This window comes from Lynx rufus, unplaced genomic scaffold, assembly GCF_022079265.1.
Source record: "Lynx rufus isolate CCGP_SWC_20201006 ecotype Redwood Valley unplaced genomic scaffold, mLynRuf1.p SCAF_3, whole genome shotgun sequence".
Taxonomy (NCBI): Eukaryota; Metazoa; Chordata; class Mammalia; order Carnivora; family Felidae; genus Lynx; species Lynx rufus.
The window spans coordinates 185,770,140-185,791,952 of record NW_025814845.1 but is presented as its reverse complement, the minus strand read 5'-3'; the positions used below and the strand labels follow the sequence as shown (position 1 = coordinate 185,791,952).

General features: G+C 41.7%; 1 protein-coding gene across 2 annotated transcripts in view; it reads left to right on the top strand.

Moving 5' to 3' along the window:
- Window positions 1-1,541: 1,541 nt before the first annotated feature.
- The window catches only part of FAM149A (family with sequence similarity 149 member A), a 55,258-nt gene continuing 34,986 nt past the window's right edge, over window positions 1,542-21,813 (top strand). For both annotated transcript variants that reach the window (XM_047091467.1, XM_047091466.1), the window contains exons 1-2: window positions 1,542-1,996; window positions 2,042-2,191. In XM_047091467.1, coding sequence (XP_046947423.1) covers window positions 1,542-1,996; window positions 2,042-2,191 — 605 coding nt within the window. The remainder of the gene's footprint in view (window positions 1,997-2,041; window positions 2,192-21,813) is intronic.

The window sequence follows — 21,813 nt, the reverse complement described above, 5'->3', positions numbered from 1 at the left end:
TGCCTTGTTTTCTGGGACACTCACCTTACACTTAGCGTGTGATGTGGAGCTGATCATTCCACATTGTGGGAAGAGAACACCTTTTTTTTTTTTTTTACCTCTCCCTGTCTACCACAATCTTGAGTTAGGAAAGGGCCTGGCGTATGTCTGTCCAGGGTAGTTGGATGCAGAAAAGGGCTCATGACAGGATGTGAATATCGTAAGGAGAAGACTGGCCGGCTGTCTTCAAGACGATGAAAAGCTTGCATTACTATAGAAATGTTCCATGGTTCAGAATCCAGTTTGTGGATTCTTGCGAAAGACTCGTGTATAGAGTCACGAACATCAGCTAACGTATTCACTACCAGACTTACTCATCTCTTTTTGCCACCTCTAATCAGGAAAATATACCTCCTGAGATCCAAACAGAAACTCTTCACTAAACATTAGTGGATAAACCGTCCACATCTTATTTTTAAATCACGCTCAAAATCAACCCCACACTCCCGCAGATACTCATACTTACAACTCTACCATGCACACAGATTTCTTCCGACTTCGTAAAATGCAATGTATTCCACTTAATTAAAAACTCTTACCTTTCGTATCTGCCTTTGAGTTTGTATCCAAGCAGTCTGATTATAGTTTGAGTGCCCAAACATTTTAGTTCTAAAATCTCTTGGTGCACCCAAATAGATGTTGTGAACGCACACATGGTGTATGGATTTTACTCTCAGGGCGCCGTCTTTTTTCCACGTTCTTGGGTGAGGCCCTTCCTTGCTGTCGTTCCCCTACGTCCTCTTCACTGACCCACTTTGAACATGGCCCTGAGGCGGGAGGCTGGGCGCTGCTGTTTCAAGACCCCTCGCCTGAACACGCGTTTGTACTAAGCTTCCCTCAGATCAGAGAGCTGGCCGGCTCCCTGATCCTGGCACCTTTCGTCTTACCAGGCTGGACAAGCTCCAGATCTTTTGGAACCAGGATGATGGCGAGATTGCCGTGTTCCTTTAAGGCACGCATCAAGGAGGGCCGCCAGTGTGTCTATTGCGGCCGCGGCCCCAAGCTGCAGTCTGGGGCCCAATTAGCAGTGAGCTAAGCAGGGTTTTTGTTTGGCTTAGCAACCGCCAGCGCCGTCCCGGGGGCCCGTGGGGGTAGCTCCCGCGGGCGGAGCCCAAATCACCCTCCGGCCCGCGGCGGCGCTGGCGGCACTTCGTCTCCCTGGGCACCCGGACCTTTGGCCCTCGGGGGTCTCGGAGTACTAGGCGGAGAAGGGGCTGCTCCCCGCAGACGGCGTCCTCGGCACCCCGCAGGCGGACCAGGCCGTCGGGGCAGGTCGGCCTAAAGCGCTGCGGAGCTGAGCGCCGGGAGGGGTTCCTGCTGGTGGAGAGAGTGCCAGGCGCCCCCCGGGCTCGGCGGCGTGCGGGGACCCCGGGACCCCCGCCCCCGCCCGGGGCAGCCGGAGCCGGATCGCCGAGCGCGGCGGTGGATGGAGCCCAGCAGCCCCGAGTCCCGTGCCCTGGAGGTTCAGGCTGCCGCGGGGACAGCGTTTCCAAGACCGGGGCATGAAGGTCGCTGTGTCGGACCTGGGGTCTCTCTTCGCCAAAATCTTCAAGACCCCGACGGCGCCCCCGGCGGTCCCCTCGCCGGTGGCCTCCTCCGGCCATTCGGGGGGCGCTGCCGCCGCAGGCCGGACGGGCTCCAGCGCCTCGCCCGGCGCGGCCCCGACCCCGGCCCTCTTGCCCGCCCTGGCCCCCGACTCCCCCTCCGCCGCGCGGGGAGCGCCGCGCGCCTCGCTCCATCCTCTGCTCGCCGCCTCCTACCCCCGGGTCTCGGTCGCGAGCCGCGCGGCGGAAGCAGCAGGGACCCCCGTCTCGCTGCCCAGTAGCCCGGGCGCGGCCCGAGCGCAGCCCCCGCCCGCCGGCCACTCCAGCAGCGGCCGCAGCGCCGCAGGCTCCCCCGCCCACCTGGTGACCCGGGCGCGGCCCGCCCCGGGCCCCGGCGGGGTCACCGCTGCGCTGCCGGCCCTCGGGGGCGCCGGGGGCGGCGGCAGCCTAGGCGCGAGCCCACGGAGCACCCCACAGTCTGGCCCCGGAGAGCGAGCGCCCGGCGCTTGGATGCCCCCCGGGCCTGGCCCCAGGACCCTGTTCTTCACCCTGCCGGACATCGGCGAGGAGTGGGCCTCGGACGGCGACTCGGAGGACGGTGGAGAAGCGTGAGTAGCGGCGGGGTCCTTGTGTGTCGTGGTTAGGACGCCGACCTTCTCCTGCCACACCCACCTGGCCAGGCGCTAGTTGCAATTTCACTTCTACTAACACTCCTGGGCACCCTCCTTGCGCTTTCCCTGAGTCCTTATTGCTCGGCTGCCTGGTCTTTTCAAACCTACGCCCTGACAGGCTTGTTGTTCAGCTTTCTGGAAGGTAATCCTCTTGCTGTTTGCTCTCAGAGAGGGAGGGGAGACCACGCAGGGCTTGAAGGACAGGAGGACAGAATTTTGTTTCTCTTCTAGCTGAAGTGTTCCCCTCGATCGTTCCATACTCTGGTTTCCTTAGGGACTTTGAAAGGAGGCTTCAAGTCCCTTTCTCTGATGCAGAATGTGACAGAGAGATGTGCAGTGTAACCGAATACACGTTGGCAGCGACAAGTTTAAGAAATGGTGAGACTTTGCGCTTTCCTAGTTTTCAAAGATCAGCCACAATTCTTATCCCAGGTGGGATGGGGTTTTCTTTGTGTGATATCTAGTTAATTTACATATGTATAACATCATATGACATAAACGGAATCTGTAATACTCAGGACACTTCTGATCATATACCCTAGAGCTTGGGAGTTCTTGCCATAGCGCCCTGAGGTAGTTCAGAAACACTGACTGACTTCATGGGAATATTTCACTGGGGATTGGCGAACCCTGCCCTCAACACACACACACACACACACACACACACACACACACACACACACAGTCCCTCCACCATCAAGAGCGGTGATGAAAACATTCCTCTTGCAAAATGTGCAGTTTAGAATTAAAGAGATTATTTTTCAATGAGCAGAACATATGGCTTTTCTTAAGTGGGTATAGAAATGTTCAGCGTTCTGAATCCTGCAGAAGAACGGTGAAATGGTCAAGGGCACACCAGAGGGTCCCCATGATGGATGGAGATTTCTGCCTACACAGAAGCTCTTCCTCACCTCTTGCCCCCCAAAACAGATTGGAGAACCATCGCATTAAAACGTATTCTAACCCATTCGCAATTTACATGACTGCATCTTTACAATTCTCTGTGATATTCATCTCCGTGTTAAAATAAGTTGTTAAATAACATTAAGATGATTCTTTTGATTTAAAACAGCATGTTGGAAAGCATATTAGAAAATGCGTTAATAAGTTGATCCCCGCCAGAAGGAAAATCAACTGCATTTGAATTCGAGTAAGTGGCTAGAATACCTATGCCTTAGGAATGAGGCCTTTGTTTTTGGCTACTGGTCCTTTAACACTTACACACTTAATGTTTTATGAGCACACAGTTCCACATGCTGACTTTAACCTCTAGTCTTAGTGCTTTGTACGAACAGGCACATTGCTCTGAGAAATAATATGCACAGATCTGCTCATTCAAGGATCTTTCTGATGATGTGTGTTCATACTCTGCCATCAGACAGCCCTCGAGTGCACCAGGATCTTTTGTAGATACACAAACTCTCATATTCCCTTCCTTTCATACCTCATTCCTTTTGTCACTTAGAAAGTTTATGAAGGGGGAAAGGAAGAAAGTGTTGCGGTGAGTTTTCCTTCAATACTACAGACCTTTTGCAGCTTGAAGTGTATTTTTTTTTTTTTGCCCTCCCGGATTTCTCGGTTGGCAATTTATAACATAGACTAAAGAAACATCATTCAGTGATGGATTTAAATTATACAACTGCAAGCCTTACCTGCCGGTTTGCAGAGAGCTACTATGAATTATTAGACTACTTGCTTAATATTAAAGTAGAGTCTTTAGTTTTCTCAAGTCCAGGGAGGGACATGGGGAGAGGGAGGTGGTTAATGTAGGAGTAGGAAGACAAAAAGAGTAGGTAGAGAGAGTTTGGGACATGGAAACTACTGGACATAAACCCTTGAGAAACACGAATCCAATGGTAAGACCACTACACTCAGTTACAAAGGAAGATCTTAATTCACAGTTTCTGTTTGCTTGATGAAAACCCATGCATTTTATATCCTGATTCTGTACTGTTCTCTGAAAACTGGAAACAGTGGAATTAATTTGAGTGGGGAAGTGCGCAGACTTTCTCTCAATTCTGAGCCTTTTCTTTTTCACCGAGGTGCTCCATAGCAGCCCAAGTTTTGATCTCTGAACCACAGATTGGATGAAGGAATGGCCCACAGAGGAGGGCCTTGCCTTTTTCATTCCACAGGGCGGGCGCCTTGGCTGCCTCGCAGAGGCAGAGGGTATTGAGTTCCCTGCTTCACCTCGCCCTCTTGCACTCCCAGACATGTGATCCCCCCACTTTTTGTCTTCACCCTTACCTCCCCATGCATTTCATTTACACCGTGTCCCTCATTTACGCTGGCTTCCGGTCTTGCCCACCCTCCTCACTACCTCTCTTTGGCACTTCTGGTGTGAACTACGCAATTACCGCCCTGTAAAAGGTCTTATTCTATTTGTTCTGGAGATACAAGAATTTCTAACAGTAGGTAAGGTGGAAGGTATATAGTTGGATAATAGCTATATAGGAATGTGGATAGACCGTAAACTTCATGTGGTCAGAAAGTATATCTCTTATAAGTTATAGCTGGTAGCATATAATGTTGCTTTTTTGAGTGATTGAGTTCCACTGTCGGAGTCACGTGAGTGTGGAAATGTTGCAGTGACTGCCTTCAGGGCTTGTCAGCTTAGCTGGAAGTCAAATGAATGCAGGGACTTACCTCTCAGTCTATCGGGGCTGAGCGAGCCTGTGTACCTAGGAATCAGAAGAGCCGGATTCCAATCTCAAACCGTCTGCCGGCTGTGTAATTCTGGGCAGTTTATGCAGTCTTCCAACCTGTGGGTTTTTCTCCTTGATAAAATGCAGATGATAATAATATTTGCCTCAGAGGGAGGTTCCAGAATTCAATTGCAGCAACATCTTAACGTGCCTAACACGCGGAGACCTGCTTTAAAAATGTTTTCCATGATTAGCATCTGCTTCTTGGATGAAGATGAAATGAAATCTGGGAGTGTGTTTCCTGAAAGGATACATTCCAGGTGAAGAAAAGGGTGACAGAAACAGAAGAAAAAAAGAAGAATTCGTTTACAGTTATCAAATGACTGTAAGAAATGGCACCGTTTGGTTCCACTATTTGGGGAAACCAATTAGAGTAGTCTAATCTTTCATGACAACGTCCCGAAGGTAAAGATTATCCTAATTAGCATGACCACTGATTATGGTCGAATGGCTAGAAGAAATGTAGGTGTCACCCTGGGATCGAACGTTTCATGTTCAACTTTTAGAGACACTGCAGAAGAATCCGTAGCATCACAAATCATTCACGGCCCACCCTCCATACAGCTCTTACCCATTCCTACCCCCTAACCCTGTGGCTCCTATTCACACATTACATCCTTTTTGGACTATAAACCCTTCGTCCTGTGCCACTTAAGGCAACATGTGCAATAAATAAAACAATAAATAAATATAAACTAAAATAGGCAATTTTAGGAAAAAACATTTAATAAAATCTGTTAAATGAGTGAATGAAAATGTTAGCTTTGTCATATAAGCCACTTTTGTGGGTTCCTAATCTCAAGGCAATTTAAATGCCCTTTCTCAGGACATTTAGGTACAAAACTGTATGTCACATAATGAGTTCAATTTGTTAGGAGTACAGCGTTTGTGAAAAGGCATTGGGAGAAAACCCGGCGAGCCTTGGATACCAGACTCTGTTTAGCAAACACTGGGGAGGCCACTAAATGTTTTTAGACAGAGAAGTGGCATGAACAGGCCTGAGCTTTAGAAGGAATAAGCTAATGCACAGAGAGTGTGAACCCAGAAACAGTGGAGAGGCTCTGGCAATGAACCCCATGAGAGATATGAGGGCCTGGGATGAGGATGATAAAAATAAAGATACTGGGACGATAAATATCACTGGACTGGCAATGTGTTGGTGCAGTTGAAGGAAGCAAGAGGGAAAGTTAAAGATCATTTTACGTGACTGCAAGGAGAATGCCATCAATAAAGTATGAACACAGAAGGGAGTTTGTTGGGTAGATGAGGAATTCACTTTGGGATGCATATTGGGTTGAAATCTTGGAAAAACAACCAAAGAAGGTGCCAGGCGGAGAGCTGGACCTTCGTGAGTGGAACTTGGGAGAAAGATTAAGGACTAGAAATATAAATATGGCAGCTTTCCATATGCAGTTGATTTTGAATATGTACAGCAATTACAAATTTATAACACAGCGCATTACAGACTCTGGAAGATACATAGTGTTCTTTATTTTTGCTGCTGGGTGTTTTAAGATCTTCTACAAGTGGAGGTGTCTCTTCTCTGTGCTAACCTAGTATTTCTCAACACGTGCCCTGTCAGTTACCTGTCACCGGTCCGTGATAAGTACAGAAAGTGGGAATAAGCATTTAGAAACTTTTATAGCAATTGAAAGAATAGCTTGACGCCTGCTGACTGATAACATTTGTATTTGTATTTTGTGCCTCTTTTTTTTCCATTTTATTCTCTGGTTAATTTATTTTTATTATACTTTAACAATTATTTATTCACAGTAAACTGGAAAAAAAAATTTTTTTTAATGTTTTTATTTATTTTTGAAGGAGAGAGAGACCGAGCGTGAGCAGGGGAGGAGCAGAGAGAGAGGGAGACATAGAATTTGAAGCAGGCTCCAGGCTCCGAGCCATCGGCCCAGAGCCCGACGCGGGGCTCGAACTCCCGAACTGGGAGATCATGACCTGAGCCGAAGTCGGATGCTTAGCCGACTGAGCCACCCAGGCGCCCCTGGAAAAAAATTTTTTAAATGGTCTGACACTACACAATAGTTTGAGAAGCATCGAGGCAGACTTTACTTAGATACCTTTAGACCGTAAAGAGCAAAAAAACCTTTGGGACACCAAGAGAGAAAAAACCAGCCGAGTGATCATACTACCTTTTTTACTCTCCCTGAAATACAGGGCTAAGCAACATTCAGCGTACCCTCTGATTTAAGATGAGAGTCTTTAAGTTGTTCAAATGATCTAGACTTGCAGATGTGCTCTGTTCACAACATCTATGGGAGCTGTGGTCCTGGGGAGAGACCTGTGGCCAAGAGTCCGCTGCTCAAAGGGGAAGGTTTCTCCTACTGTTACTCTTTGTTTTTTTTTTTTTTTTGAAGTTTAAGCCAATGGCTATGTCCATCATGATTCCCATAGTTCATTCACAACCCTTGATGGCTAATTTGTCTCATAAAGCATAACTTGCAAACACAGATAATTTCCAAACGAAAGGAACTTGGACAGGAAATATGCAACATGACCTGCTCTCTTGTTGCCAGTCTGTTGTCTTTGAGAAGAGTCCTTTGCCTGTAATTAAGAGACGATCATAATGTATTAATCTCTTCTGAATCCTATAGAAAGGAAGCATGTCACAGTAAGGGCACTGATCTTTTGCCCCATGAGACTATTTCCCCATATTTTAAATTTAATTTCCATTTGAGGCCCACATCCCACCAAAGTGGTAGAAACTAAAACTCAGTTATCTGGGATTTTCCCAACTTTATCTTAAGCATGAGCCTCTTTTTGGGGTGGCGGGGAGGGGGGTGGTGGTTTGCCTACATGGGACCAGGATATTCAGTGGCAGGGAAGGAGCCCACTGGTTTTCTGATAACCTCTATCCTTGCTGGATCCCCTGAAATGTCCATAATCTCATCTTATCCTTCTTTCTAACCCAGGGCTCGTGCACATATCTACCAAGGCTCTTCAAGTTAGGGCTCTCTTCCTTATTTCTGTGGTCCTCATGGGAGCCCCTCATACCAACATTCTCCATTATAGGACTTCCAGGAGGATGTCAGTCTGCGCCAGACAGCCTTTCTTTTCTCAGGGATCCTTACCTAAGTCCTATTGAAGCATCAGGACACAGGTCCTCCCTGATCCCTTACCACACAAACATACCTTAGGCCAGGTTCCACCTAGTACTCCAGCTCTCTGGAGGTCTGCATTTTGTGCCTCGGAACCACAATTTCCTAGAGAAAACCTGGTTCCTAGATTCAGGGACCCACCAGTTCACGGGAATGAGAAAAGACACTCCTTCCCCCAGTAGGCCCATTACTGGCACCAAGAGGGAAATCAAGTGGAGGGCTGGCTAGATTTCAATCTACCTCCTGACTTTGTGCCTTCTCTAGGGTACAGTGTCCCTAATGGACTGTTTTGCTTTGTAATGGCCACTCAAGACACATCCTCACTTCCTAAGACTGTCCCTAAGATTCCCTTCTAGGACACAGAAAATCTCTCTCACAGAATCTCCCCATTCTGGGGAATCTGTTTCTCTTCTGGGGGTGGGGAAGAATCTCCCTAATGTATGTGTTTTTCCCTAAATCTTTTCCTAAGCTAAAAGTCCATACCAATCTCGTAAGTTCAGGCTTAAAACACACACACACACACACACACACACACACACACACACACATCAAGGGGAAAAACCCCTGATTCATTTTCTGTTTTCTGAAGCAATAAGCAAAAAGCTTTGGATTATTCACTATGGGAGGGGACGAAGGAACATAAAAACACTAACTGAATACATTTATCTTTTTTTAATGTTTATTTATTTTTGCAACAGAAACAGAGCATGAGCAGGGGAGGGGAAGAGAGAGAGAGGGAGACACAGAATCCAAAGCAGGCTCCAGGCACTGGGCTGTCAGCACAGAGACTGACATAGGGCTTGAACTCAAGAACCACGAGATCACGACTTGAGCCGAAGTTGGACGCTTAACCAACTGAGCCACCCAAGTGCCCTGAAATACATTTAAAAATACTCTGCTACACATCCCTACATATAGAGAACACTTTTCCCCTCACCAGAGCAGTGTGGATATTTGTTTAATTCAACAACACCCAAATCATATACCTCTTTGGATATAATTTTATAATCTATAGGCAAAACTTTTGCTTTACCCCCAAAATTATCTGAATATTCAATGGTCTTAAGAATGCTAGGCATAATATATATTATATTATATTATATTATATCATATCATATCATATCATATCATATCATATCATATATATCATATATCATATATCATATCATATATATCATATCATATATGTTATATGTTGTATGTTATATATAATATATAATATATATTATATATAATATATATAAAATAGGACATGACTCATCAAATGAATAAATACCATTCTTTAAATATATGTTGAAAAAATTCAAATATTGTCCTTTTATTCTTGAGAGGTAGAAATAGTCGATGAATATACCATGTTTCATACAGCACAGAAATTAAATAAAGCCTTTGAAATGATTAAGTATCCAGTTGTGAACTTGGAAAAGAAATGAAGGTCTTTGACAAAGACAAGAAAAACAGTCAAGCCAAGCCTTACCCTATTTTGTTTAATAAACAGATTATTAAGGTTAAGTTGAACGAAGTAAAATGTTCTTTTCCTATGCACATATGCATGTATATTCTTCTCAGGATCATTGTCACCTTAAATGTTTTATAATGCCAGTAATAAGGATGAGGAAAAACCCCACCTTGGAAGCTCACGACTTACATTAGGATTTTAATACTGATAGTTAAATTTCAGAGAATGTCGCTAGATACTTAGAAGGTTAAAATGGACACTTCTTTTCAAATGAAACTAATTCAGATTTCTAACACTGAACAGTGAAGTCTTAGAAACCATTCATGTATATCCAAGATTCTTTATAATCTAGTTGAATTAAGAGTCTACACTGGGGGACACTTGGGTGGCAGTGGTTAAGTGTCGACTTCGGCTCAGGTCATGATCCCCGCGTCGGGCTCTGTGCTGACAGCTCTGAGCCTGGAACCTGCTTCAGATCCTCTGTCTCCCTCTCTCTGCCCCTCCCTGCTCGCTCTTTCTCTCTCTCTCAAAAATAAATAAACATTTTTTTTTAAAGAGCCGACATTGAATAAAGTGAACACCTCCTGCTTAAAAACCAGTAATTTCATTGCTAAATTAATGCATAATGATAAATTCTGGGGAACTTTAATTTTATATATAAAATATATTTTAAGGAAGCAGGTGATATATTCTCAAGAGAGTCTACCTCAGTTAGACTTTTGTTTTACTCACTAGTTTTAACATTTTTATAAGCATGTTGATTGAGCATTGCGCAAATATGTATTATTCTACAAAGCCAAGATTCTTAGCATTAGACACAACAGGTAGTATTTCCATGTCTACTGGGAACCAAATGCTACATGCATGTTTTTATAGACATTATCATGAATCACCAAAACAAACATAGTGGGTAGGAATTTTGTTACCATTTTACAGATGAAGAAATTGAGGCTCCGAAGGGAAAAGAAATTATTTACTTCCACCTGGCTAATAGGTGGAAAATATAGCATTCAAATCCAAGCAATCAATCTATATTGTGCTCACATATATATATATATATATATATATATATATATAACCAAATGTTTTTTTAATAGCCTGTTTAACATGGTAAGGAGGATAAAAATCTGTTTCTAAAGTAATTGGTAGTGTTTGTCCTGGAACAAACTGACTCTACGAAATTTTACTCTTTCAAGAAAAATAAATTTGAAAAATAAAAAGCATGTTAATGAATAATCGAAAAGTATCTTTCTTGGAATAATACTCCTAGTAATCCTGATAAGGGGACCAAATTTAACGCTTAGTTTTGTCCATTTTGAAGTGCAACTTAAGAAATGACTTTTATTCTAAAGCCGTAATTTCTTTTTTTTAATTTTTTATAAAATTTTTTTAATGTTTATTTATTTATTTAAAAAATTTTTTTAACGTTTATTTATTTTTGAGACAGAGAGAGACAGAGCATGAACGGGGGAGGGGCAGACAGAGAGGGAGACAGAATCGGAAACAGGCTCCAGGCTCTGAGCGGTCAGCACAGAGCCTGACGCGGGGCTCGAACTCACAGACCACGAGATCATGACCTGAGCCGAAGTCGGATGCTTAACCGACTGAGCCACCCAGGCGCCCCAATATTTATTTATTTTTGAGAGAGAGAGAGAGTGAGCATGAGTGAGGCGGGTGGGGCTGCTGGTGCAGAGAGAGAGGGAGACATAGAATCTGAAGCAGGCTCCAAGCTCTGAGCTGTCAGCACAGAGCCCAATGTGGGGCTTGAACTCGTGAGCTGCGAGATCATGACCTGAGCTGAAGTCGGACGCTTAATCGACGGAGCCACCCAGGTGCCCCTAAAGCCATGACTTCTTTAAAATAAAACATTAGTTTTATTAACCTTCTTCTCATTTATTTTATGTGTTATTCTTATAAATTATTTCATGTATATTTGAGAGCAAGTCAAATACTTTATCCATATAGTAAGACAGATAATTGGTAAACATTGTCTTACAAGAAAAATTGGAGAAGCAGGTATTAGATACGGCCCTTGCTAGGGGAAAGGGTATACCCACACATTAGCATTTTCTTAATTAGACATTTCACTTAAGGGTTTAGAAGAAGCCTTATAATTAAATACTGACCGCTGTAATCCTTGCCAGGCACTTATATTCACGTTTCTCTAATGAATTTCCTTTTTCCACATAGCATTTAACATTTTAGATCTTACTGATTTCTAACATAATGATATCATTTTGAGTATCTTAAAAAAATTGAACAGTGAGTTATTTGTTCTTTTCAAGATTCACTAAAGTGACAATTTTTAAATTAATCATTAACTTCAATTCCTTACAATGAAATTTCTTTCAACGGAGCACATGGCAATTATACTGAAGAAAACCACGGGCCCCTATTTGAGATGGGCAAGAAATATTAATGACATTTGCTGAGTTCCCGTGTATGAAAACATACGTGGTGCCTGTCCTAACACATTGCCCCCCACTTACCCCCTAGTCTGAGACCAAGAAACTGAACCTTTTAGGGGTTGTTGTCTCGCTGTCTCCCTTCTGCCTTCAGTAGAGTTCTGCCTCTCACCCTTTGTCTTAACTTGGTGGTAGAGTTTAACTTTGGACTTGAGTAAGTTTGGCTAAATTTGGCCAATTTAATTTAAAATTGGCTAAGTTAGGGGCGCCTGGGTGGCTCAGTCGGTTGGGCACACGACTTCAGCTCGGGTCACGATCTCACGGTCCGTGAGTTCGAGCCCCGCGTCGGGCTCTGGGATGATGGCTCGGAGCCTGGAGCCTGCTTCCGCTTCTGTGTCTCCCTCTCTGTCTGCCCCTCCCCCGTTCATGCTCTGTCTCTCTCTGTCTCAAAAATAAATAAACGTTAAAAAAAAAATAAAAAAAATAAAATTGGCTAAGTTAAATTGGCTAAAATCTGCTCAAATTCATGTAACCCTCAGAACTCCTGAAAACCCGGCTTCAGCTTGCTCTTTACAAATGAGCAAAGTGTCACAGTTCCGAGGTGATCTGGGGCCTTTTCCCTTCGGAAAAGGCTGGTTGAAGAGTAGGAGGGAATTCTGCAGTGAAGTCGTCTCGCGAGCCCGTTACAGATATTCTGGTGATCAGAGGTGTTTCAGGGGCAAAAGTGGTAGTTTGTGTGATTCTCTGAGAGTCCCTCCATCCCCACGAAGCAATAGTGTGCCGAGTGGATAGAACTGGCTGGCGGGAGACAATCACCTGCAGCTATTTCCTGTTCCACACTTAGTGGCATCACGGTGGTGGCTGGAGGCTGGCCAAGGAGGGAGCATTCACACCCTGCAAGTCTGCAAACGCTTCACATCAGGACTTTTTTTTTTTTTCAGATTGCTGGTTTCTCAGCACACCAGTGGCAGTAAGTATTAGAAGTATGTTTACTTCCAAAGCCGTCCTGGAGATGACGGGTACATTGGAACAAAGGGATATGTTTAGCAATAGCTTATGAAACTCCTGAAAATGTTTCTGTCACCTGAACACCCCAAAGAGATGAGGGGATCTCTGCCTTCCAGAAGTCACAGAGCTGGAGAGGAGATAGGGGGTCCCCGTCGAGTGAGTGGCTCCCCCACCTTGGTTCCCTCTCCATTAGAGCACGGCGTTTGTATGCGCAAGACACGTTTTCATGCACAACTGTTCATGTAGTCCCTCACTGTCCACGTGAACAAGAATATGAAAATGCAAATGCAAATGATAGCCTCGAAAGTGCTCTGTTTCGCAACGCACGTTGTTGCTACAAGTAGTCTCAGAACTGAGACTGAGGTTAGGGACCCTGATTTTGGATGATACGTGGATGGATAAGAAAGAATTGTGTCCAGCAGGAGGACTCGGTAGTTTTCTGTCTTGAAGAGCCATTCAGCTGAATGTTCTAAAACAAAACAAAACAAAAACAAACAATAGAACTTTCCGTGAAGCACCTTAGCACACAATACATTGTCCTCATTATAAGAAGGAAAATTTGTGTTGATTATAGCCAAGGCTTGAGCTGGGCTTCCTGGAGATATGCCTTAATGGAAATATTCCTGTGTTGAACTTTTGTGAATTCAAGGTCTATATTAAATTCAGTTTATGATGCACATGTTTATTTTTGTTATTTAATGCACTCAGCGGCTCATTTGTTTAATACCGATACTTTGATTTAGCATCGTGTCTGTGTGTGTGTGTACTCTAAATGTACTTCTAATCCATATACGGGTCCCTGCTGGAAACCTTTGGTTTTGCCTCAAGGTGACCATGAAGCAGGATGCACTCCAGTTTTCACCATAAAGCATTTGTAAATTCTTCCTCAGTAAAGCATTAGGGGACAATGTACATTTTACTGAGGACTCTCCTGGGACATGAATGGTGATTTGTGGCACACACTGTACAAGATTTTGCTACAAAAATTCCCTTAACTCAACTTCTAGCAATGGCACACTAACCTGAGTGCAAGGAGGAAAGCTGGGCAATAAATACAAACCCCTCAGGAGTTCAGCTGAACTGGAAAGAGACCAGCCCCACAAGGACTGAAACCCAGGTTTAAATCTTCTTAATTACTGACTGGATTAGTGATTTGAGATTGCCAGGCCCCCCAGTCTGCCACAAGTCGCAAATTTAATCCCATCTGAATTTAGCTGTAAGCAACAACTTTATATTCTAGTTGATCAAAGAAGCAAGTTTAAATACTAGAATACAGAAATACCGGAGATAAATGTGTGGATGGAATGTTGGTACATGTAAACTGTAATCAAAAGAAAGCTGGTGTAGCTTTTATAATATGAGACCAAGTAACGTTTAAAACAAGAAGCATTATGAAAACTTCTCTAAAAAAAGAAAAGAAAAGAAAATGCCCTGACAGCATGGAACCTGCTTGGGATTCTCTCTCCTCTCTCTCTATGCCCCTCCCCCACTCATGTTATGTCTGTCTCTCTTAAATAGATAAAAACTTTAAAAAAAACACACAAGAAGCATTAGCGGAGGTAACAGGGGCCGTTTTATAAATAGAAAAGGGCCACTTTGTCGGAAGATGTGAAAATCCTAAATGTACAGGCACCAATAACATAATTTCAAAAATATATGAAGATGTGTCTATTTTTGACAGACGTAGAGTATCTGCTGCTAAGTTCTCCCTACCAGAGCAAGAAGAAAGTGTTCTCATGCTCTCTCTGATTGTGGCAGGCAAAACTGAATGGAGAACTGAATGAAGAATACAAGAATTATTGCTCATGGGGAAGAGATCATTTTTACAACTCAGAAATAACCTTGTAGATAGTGAAGAGTGAATTTTACAGCAAAAAAAAAGGGGAGCCTAAATTTTGAGTTTGCAAAAACAAAAACCTATCTATAGTTATAGCAGCAATTGACTAAAAGAAGAAATAAGCAAATCCAAACTCATAAGGAAAAATTTTAACGTACCTTTCACAGAAATTGATAGAAAATATACAGAAAAAATAACAGTAATTACTATACAACAATATTTATAATAATATACAATAATTATTCTAGAAACTTTTTTAAAGTTTTTTTTTTTTTGAAAGAGACAGAGCGCAAGTGGGGAGGGGCAGAGAGAGAGGGAGACACAGAATCTGAAGCAGGCTCCAGGCTCCCGGCTGTCAGCACAGAGCCCGACGCGGAGCTTGAACTCACGAACCATGAGATCATGACCTAAGCCGAAGTCAGATGCTTAACCGACTGAGCCACCAAGGTACCCCAGCAATAATTACTCTAAAGGACACCAAATTTATTATAAAGCCACATTAATACATAAAGTGTATTACTGATGCAAAGACAGACAAATAGGCCAGTGGAACATAATAGAGAACCCAGATTCCAGATTCAGTCTTCTAAGTTTATGAATGTTTGTTGGTGAAAAGACCGTCTTTTCAATAAACGGTGCAAAATCAGTTGTTCATCCTTAAAGAAGCAAAAGAAACTTGATCACCTGTGCGAAACTCATGCGAAAAAATCAGTTTTAAGTGAATTGTAGGTCTCAATGTGAAAGAAAACACAATGAAGCTTCTAGAAGAAAACATAGGACATGATCTTTATGTCTTACGGTAGGCAAAGATCTCTTAAATAGGGCCAAAAAAGTGCTAACCAGAAAGAAAAGATTGGTAAGTTATACTAAATTAAAATTAAGAGCTTCCAAAAAATCAATAAAATTGAGAACTTAAGTTCATCGAAAGAGGCCACTAACTGGAAGGTTTTAACCACCCCAAGAGAGCTTTGTCAGGCCAGCTGGCTCTGTAACTACAATTAATCATTGGACAGGAGGCCCTTTGGATTTTATGAGTTGAGTTTAGCTTCTGTTTTGCTTTATCATCTCTGTTAAAGGTTGGAAGACAAAAACCTAAAGAGTTTGAAATTAAGAATTAGAAACACAGATAAACTTAGTATTTCCACAGCAGAGAATTATTTGACAGATTACCCTGGTACAATATCATCTTCCAGTTCATGCTGCTTTTTAATGAAGGGCAAATCTTTACAGGCCTATTGTCCATTTCAGCAAATTAAGCCATTGAATGTAGTTAAAAACCCTGTTTCAAAATCAGGAATTACTGAACTTCATTTAATTTATAATGTTATTGATTGTTAGACACATTATTATTTTATATTCCACTAAAAAGAAAAATGTTGCCGATTAAACTATGATACAATGCTTTCCCATCAATTAGAATTATAATTTTATTCTTATTGTAGTACTTCTTTGAGATTTAACCAGATTTTTTTTAAGTGATAAATTGCTTTTGTCCCAGTATAAGAAGGAAAATACAGGCTAAATAAGTTCCTAGAAGTTCTTAACATTCAAAGATGACTCTTTTGAATTCATTTTCTACTCATCATTGTCAAGGCCTTGGTTTTTCCACACAATGATTTCTGTGCCATTAAAACATAGATGAAACAGTATTTTTACTATGAATCCAGTAAAGTATTAAAAGATATTGGTGCTGGGCTCTTAAGCTGGCTTTGCAGTTAGTAACATAGAGCCAGCCTATACTTGACCCTACTTAAGGAACGTGAATCCGATTCGACCCCACTCCCATATCCTCCTAGGGCTTTGGTTGTTAAAGTTTAGATAAGTGCTTTTATGTTGTGGAAAAGATTTATGTATGGAAAGACTCCTTTCCAAGTCACTAATACTGATTCTGCCCATTGGAAGGTGAGCTTTCTTTTTAAATGTGCTAAAACGTATATAACATAAGATGTATCATTTTAACCATTTTGAAGTGGATAATTCAATGGCATTAAATGCATTCACAATCATTCCTCTCCATAACTTCCTCATCATCCCAAATAGAAACTCTGTACCTATGAAACAATAGCTCCCCACTCCTCTGTTCCCCTCAGCCCGTGGCAACCACCATGGTACTTTCTGTCTCTGAAATGAAATGCCGTTGAAATCCCATGTAAGTGAAGTCGTATAATATTTGTCCTCTTGTGTCTGGCTTATTTCACTTAGCACGTCTTTAAGGTGCATCCATGTTGTAACATGTGTCAAGATCTCACTCTTTTTTAAGGATGAATCATATTTAATTGTAAGTATAGACCACACTCTCTTTATCTGTTCACACGCTGATGAATATGTGGGCTGTTTCCTTCTTTTGGCTAGAGCAAATAATGCCGTTATGAACAATGGTGCACAAATACCTGCTCAAGTCCCTGCTGTCAGTCCTTTGGGAGTACTTACTGAGGAGTGGAATTGCCGCATCATACGGTAATTCTGTGTTTAATTTTGTAAGGAACCACCAGACTGTTTTCCATAGTAGCTGCACCATTTCACATTCCGACCAGCAATGCAATGGTTCCAGGGCACCTGGGTGGCTCAGCCGGTTAAGCATCGGACTCTTGGTTTTGGTTCAGGTCATGATCTCACAGTTTGTGATTGAGCCCCGCGTAGGGCTCCCACACTGATGGTGCAGATCTTGCTTAGGATTCTCTCTCTCCCTCTCTCTCTACCCCTCCCCCACTCATGCATGCGTGCCTGTGTGCCTGTGCTCGCTCTCTCTCAATATAAATAAACATTTTTTTTTAAATCTTCAAAAAAGAACAATGCAAAGGTTCCAGTTCCTCCACATCCTCACCAACACAGGTTATGTTTTGTTTTTTGGATAATAGGCATCCTAATGAGTGTGAGCGGGAAGCTAATCTTTTTTACGGTTTATGACAAGTACTTCCCTATTGATGCTCTCCTGGCCACTATTGTAAGATACTATTGGTGATAGACATCCTCACCTCAGAGATAAAAATGTGAGAAATTATGGGTTTTTTTTTTTTAATTTTGCAAATTTTAGGCTGACATTTTTTAAAGACTTTAATTTTTGAGCAGTGTGAGGTCCACAACAAAAGGTTGTGAGTGAAAGGAAAAGATTTTTCACAAAGATATTTCGTAAAGATTGTACCCCCCTGTCCAACACAGGCATTACTTTCCCTATTATCAACATCTCCCACGAGAGTCAGATATTTGTTATGAATGATAAACCAACAGGGGTGCCTGGGGGGTTCGGTCAGTTAAGCTTCAGACTTCAGCTCGGTCATGATCTCATGCTTCATAAGTTCAAGCCCCTCATCGGGCTCTGTGCTGAGAGCTGGAAGCCTGGAGCGTGCTTTGGATTCTCTCCCTCTCTCTCTGCCTCATCCCTGCTTGTGCGCTCTCTCTCTCTCTCTCAAAAATAAATAAATAAACATTTCAAAAAAATGAGAAACTTACATTGACAGATCATTAGCATCCCAAAATCATGGTTTACATTAGGGTTCAGCCTTGGCCTTATACATCGTATGCATTTGGACAAATGTATGATATGTATCTACCTGCGGTCTCACACAGTATTTTCACTGCCCTAAAGAATTCTCTGTGCCCTATTCATCCCTCCCTTTCCCTTGGCACACACTGATCTTTTTACTCTCTCCGTATTTTGCCATTTTCAGAATGTCTTCTAGTTGGAATCAGACAGTACATAACCCGTTCAGATTGCCTTCTTCCACTTAGTAACACATACTTAAGTTTCCTCTCTGTATTTTCATGGCTTGATAGCTCATTTCCTTTTAGAGCTGAATAAGATTTCACTGTCTGGATATACCACAGTTTATTTATCCACTCACCTACTGAAGGATATCTTGGTTGCTTCCTAGTTTGGGCAAGTATAAATAAAGCTGCTATAAACATCTACGTGCAAGTTTTGTGTAGACCTAAGTGTTTACTCTTTTGGGTAAATACCAAGAAGTGTGATTGCGGGGTTGTAGTGTAAGGGTACATTTAATTTGGTAAGAAACCACCAAACTGTCTTCTAAAATGGATGTACCATTTTGCATTCCCACCAGCAATGGAAGAGTTCTCCTTGCCCTACCACCTTCCCATCATCTGGTGTTGTCAGTGTTCTGAATTTTGGCCATTGTAACAGGTGTGTAGTGGCATCTCATTGTTGTTTTAATTTGCACTTCTCCGCTGCATATGGTGTGGAGTATCTTTTCATTTGCTTCTTTGCTATCGATCCATCTTCTTCGGTGGGGTGTCCGTTAAGGTCTTTGGCTTATTTTTAAACCGGGTTGTTTGTTTTCTTACTGTTGGTCTTTAAGAGTTCTTTGTATATTTTGGATAACAGTTCTTTAGCAAATGTGCCTTTTGCAAATATTTTCTCCCCGTCTTGTTTCCCAGGCTTGTCTTTTCATTCTCATGACATTATCCTTCGCGTAGTAGATTTTTTTAATTTTATTTTAATGAAGCCTCACTTGTCAATTCTTTCTTTCATGGGGCATGCCTTTGGTGTTGTATCTAAAAAGTCATTGTCTTGGGACGCCTGGGTGGCTCAGTCAGTTAAGCGTCCACCTTCGGCTCAGATCACGATCTTGTGGTCTGTGAGCCCCACGTTGGGCTCTGTGCTGACAACTCAGAGCCTGGAGCCTGCTTCAGATTCTGTGTCTTCCTCTCTCTCTGCCCCTCCCCTGCTCACATTCTGTCTCTCTCCCTCAAAAGTAAATAATAAAATTAAAAGGCTAAAAAAATTAAAAATAAATAAATAAAAAGTCATTGTCTTGATGATCTAGGTCATCAAGATTTTCTCCTATGTTATCTTGTAGAAGTTTTATAGTTTTTTAAATTTTACATTTAGGTTTATGATCCATTTCAAGATAATTTTTGGAGAGGATGTTACATCTGTACCTAGGTTGATTTTTTTGCATGTGGATATCCAGTTGTTTTAACACCATTTGTTAAAGAGATTTTCTCTGTTCCATTGTATTGCATTCACTCCTTTGTCCAAGATCAGCTGAATATATTTACGTACATATATCTCCAGGGCTTTCTATTCTGTTCCATTGGTCTATTGTGTACTTTTCTACCAATACCAGCCTTGATTATGGTAGCTTTATAGTAGGTCTTAAAGTCAGGTAGAGTCATTTCTCCAACTTAGTTCCTCTCCTTCAATATTGTGTTGGTAATTCTGAGTCTTCTGTCTCTCCATATAAACTTTAGAATCAGTTCTAGATATCTGTTTGTTGATAGCCACAAAATAGTTTGCTGAGATTTTGATTGAGATCGCATTAAATCTATAGATCAGTTTGGAAAGAACTGATACCGGACAATATTGAGTCTTCCTATCCATGAACATGGATTATCTCTCCATTTATTTAGTTTTGCCTTGATTTCTTTCATCAGAGTTCTGTAGTTTTCCTTATATAGATTCTGTACACATTTTGTTAGATATGTATCTAAATAATTAATTTGGGGGTGGGCAAATGTAAATAGTATTGTATTGTTATTTTTAAATTTGACTTGTTTATTGCCTATATAAGGAAAGCAATTCGCTTTTTTTTTATATAATCTTGAATCCTACAACTTTGCTATAATCACTTATTAGTTCCAGGAGTTTTTTGGTTGATTCTTTGGATTTTCTACATCAACAGTTAGGTCATCTGTGAACAAAGGTAATTTTCTTTCTTTCAAATCAGTATACCTTTTCTTTCATTTTTGTGTCTTATTGAATTTGGTAAGACTTCCAGTATAATGTTGAAAAGTGAGTGGTGAGAGAGGACATCCTGACATACTCCTGACCTTAGTGGGAAAGCGTCTAGTTTCTCATCATTAAGATGTTAGCCGTAGACTTTTTGTAGATGCTCTTTATCAAGTTTTAAAATTCCCCTTTATTCCTACTTTACTGAGAGGTTTTATTTTTTTGTTTTTGCATGAATGGATGTTCAAAGGCATTTTATGCATCTATTGATATAATCATGTAATTTTTCTTTAGCCTGTTGATATGATTGATTACATTAATTGATTAGGTAGTGTTAAGTCAGCCTTACATACCCAGGATAAATCCTATTTGGTGATGCTGTATAATTCTCTTTATAATTGTTGGATTCAATTTACTAATATTTTGTTGAGGATTTTTTGCATTTATCTTCATGGGAGATGTGTATCTGTAGTTTTCTTACAAATGTCTCTGTCTGGTTTTGGTATTATAGTGATGCTGGCCACATAGAATGAGTTAGGAAGTATTCCCTCTGTTTTTATCCTCTGAAAGAGATTAGGAGAATTGGTATAATTTCTCCTTAAATGTTTGATAGAATTCACCGGTGAACCCACTTGGGCCTGGTGCTTTCTGTTTTATTAATTATTGATTTAATTTCTGTAATACTTTTAGGTGGCCTATTCAGATTGTCTATTTCTTTTTGTGTGAGTTTTGGGCAGATTATGTCTTTCAAGGAATTGGTCTGTTTCATCTAGTTTATCAAATTTGTGCTCACTGAGTTATTCGGAGTATTCCTTTATTATACTTTCAATGTCCATGGGATTTGTAGTGATGTTCCCTCTTTCATTTCTTTTTTTTTTAAGATTTTATTTTTAATTAATCTCTACACCCAACACAGGGCTCAAACTCACAACCCTGAGATCAAGAGTTGCATGCTCCACCGGCTGAGCCAGGCAAGCACCCCTCGTTTCTGATTTCAGTAATTTGTGCCCCCTCTCAATCTCCCTCTTTTTGGCTAGAGGCTTATTGGTTTTTCTTACGCTTTACAAAGAACCGTCTTTTGGTTTCATTGATTTTCTCTATTTAATTTCTTGTTTTCGATTTTTTTTAAATTTCTGCTCTAATTTTATTATTTCTTCTCTTCTGCTTACTTTGGATTGCATTTGCTCTTCCTTTTCTAGTTTCCTAAGGTGGAAAGTTAGATGATTGATTTTAGGTCTTCTTTTCTAATATAAGCCTTCAATGCTATAATTTCCATCTAAGCACCACAAAGTTCGACAGCAAAATCACCAACTAAAAACACAAGAATGCAAACCATCATG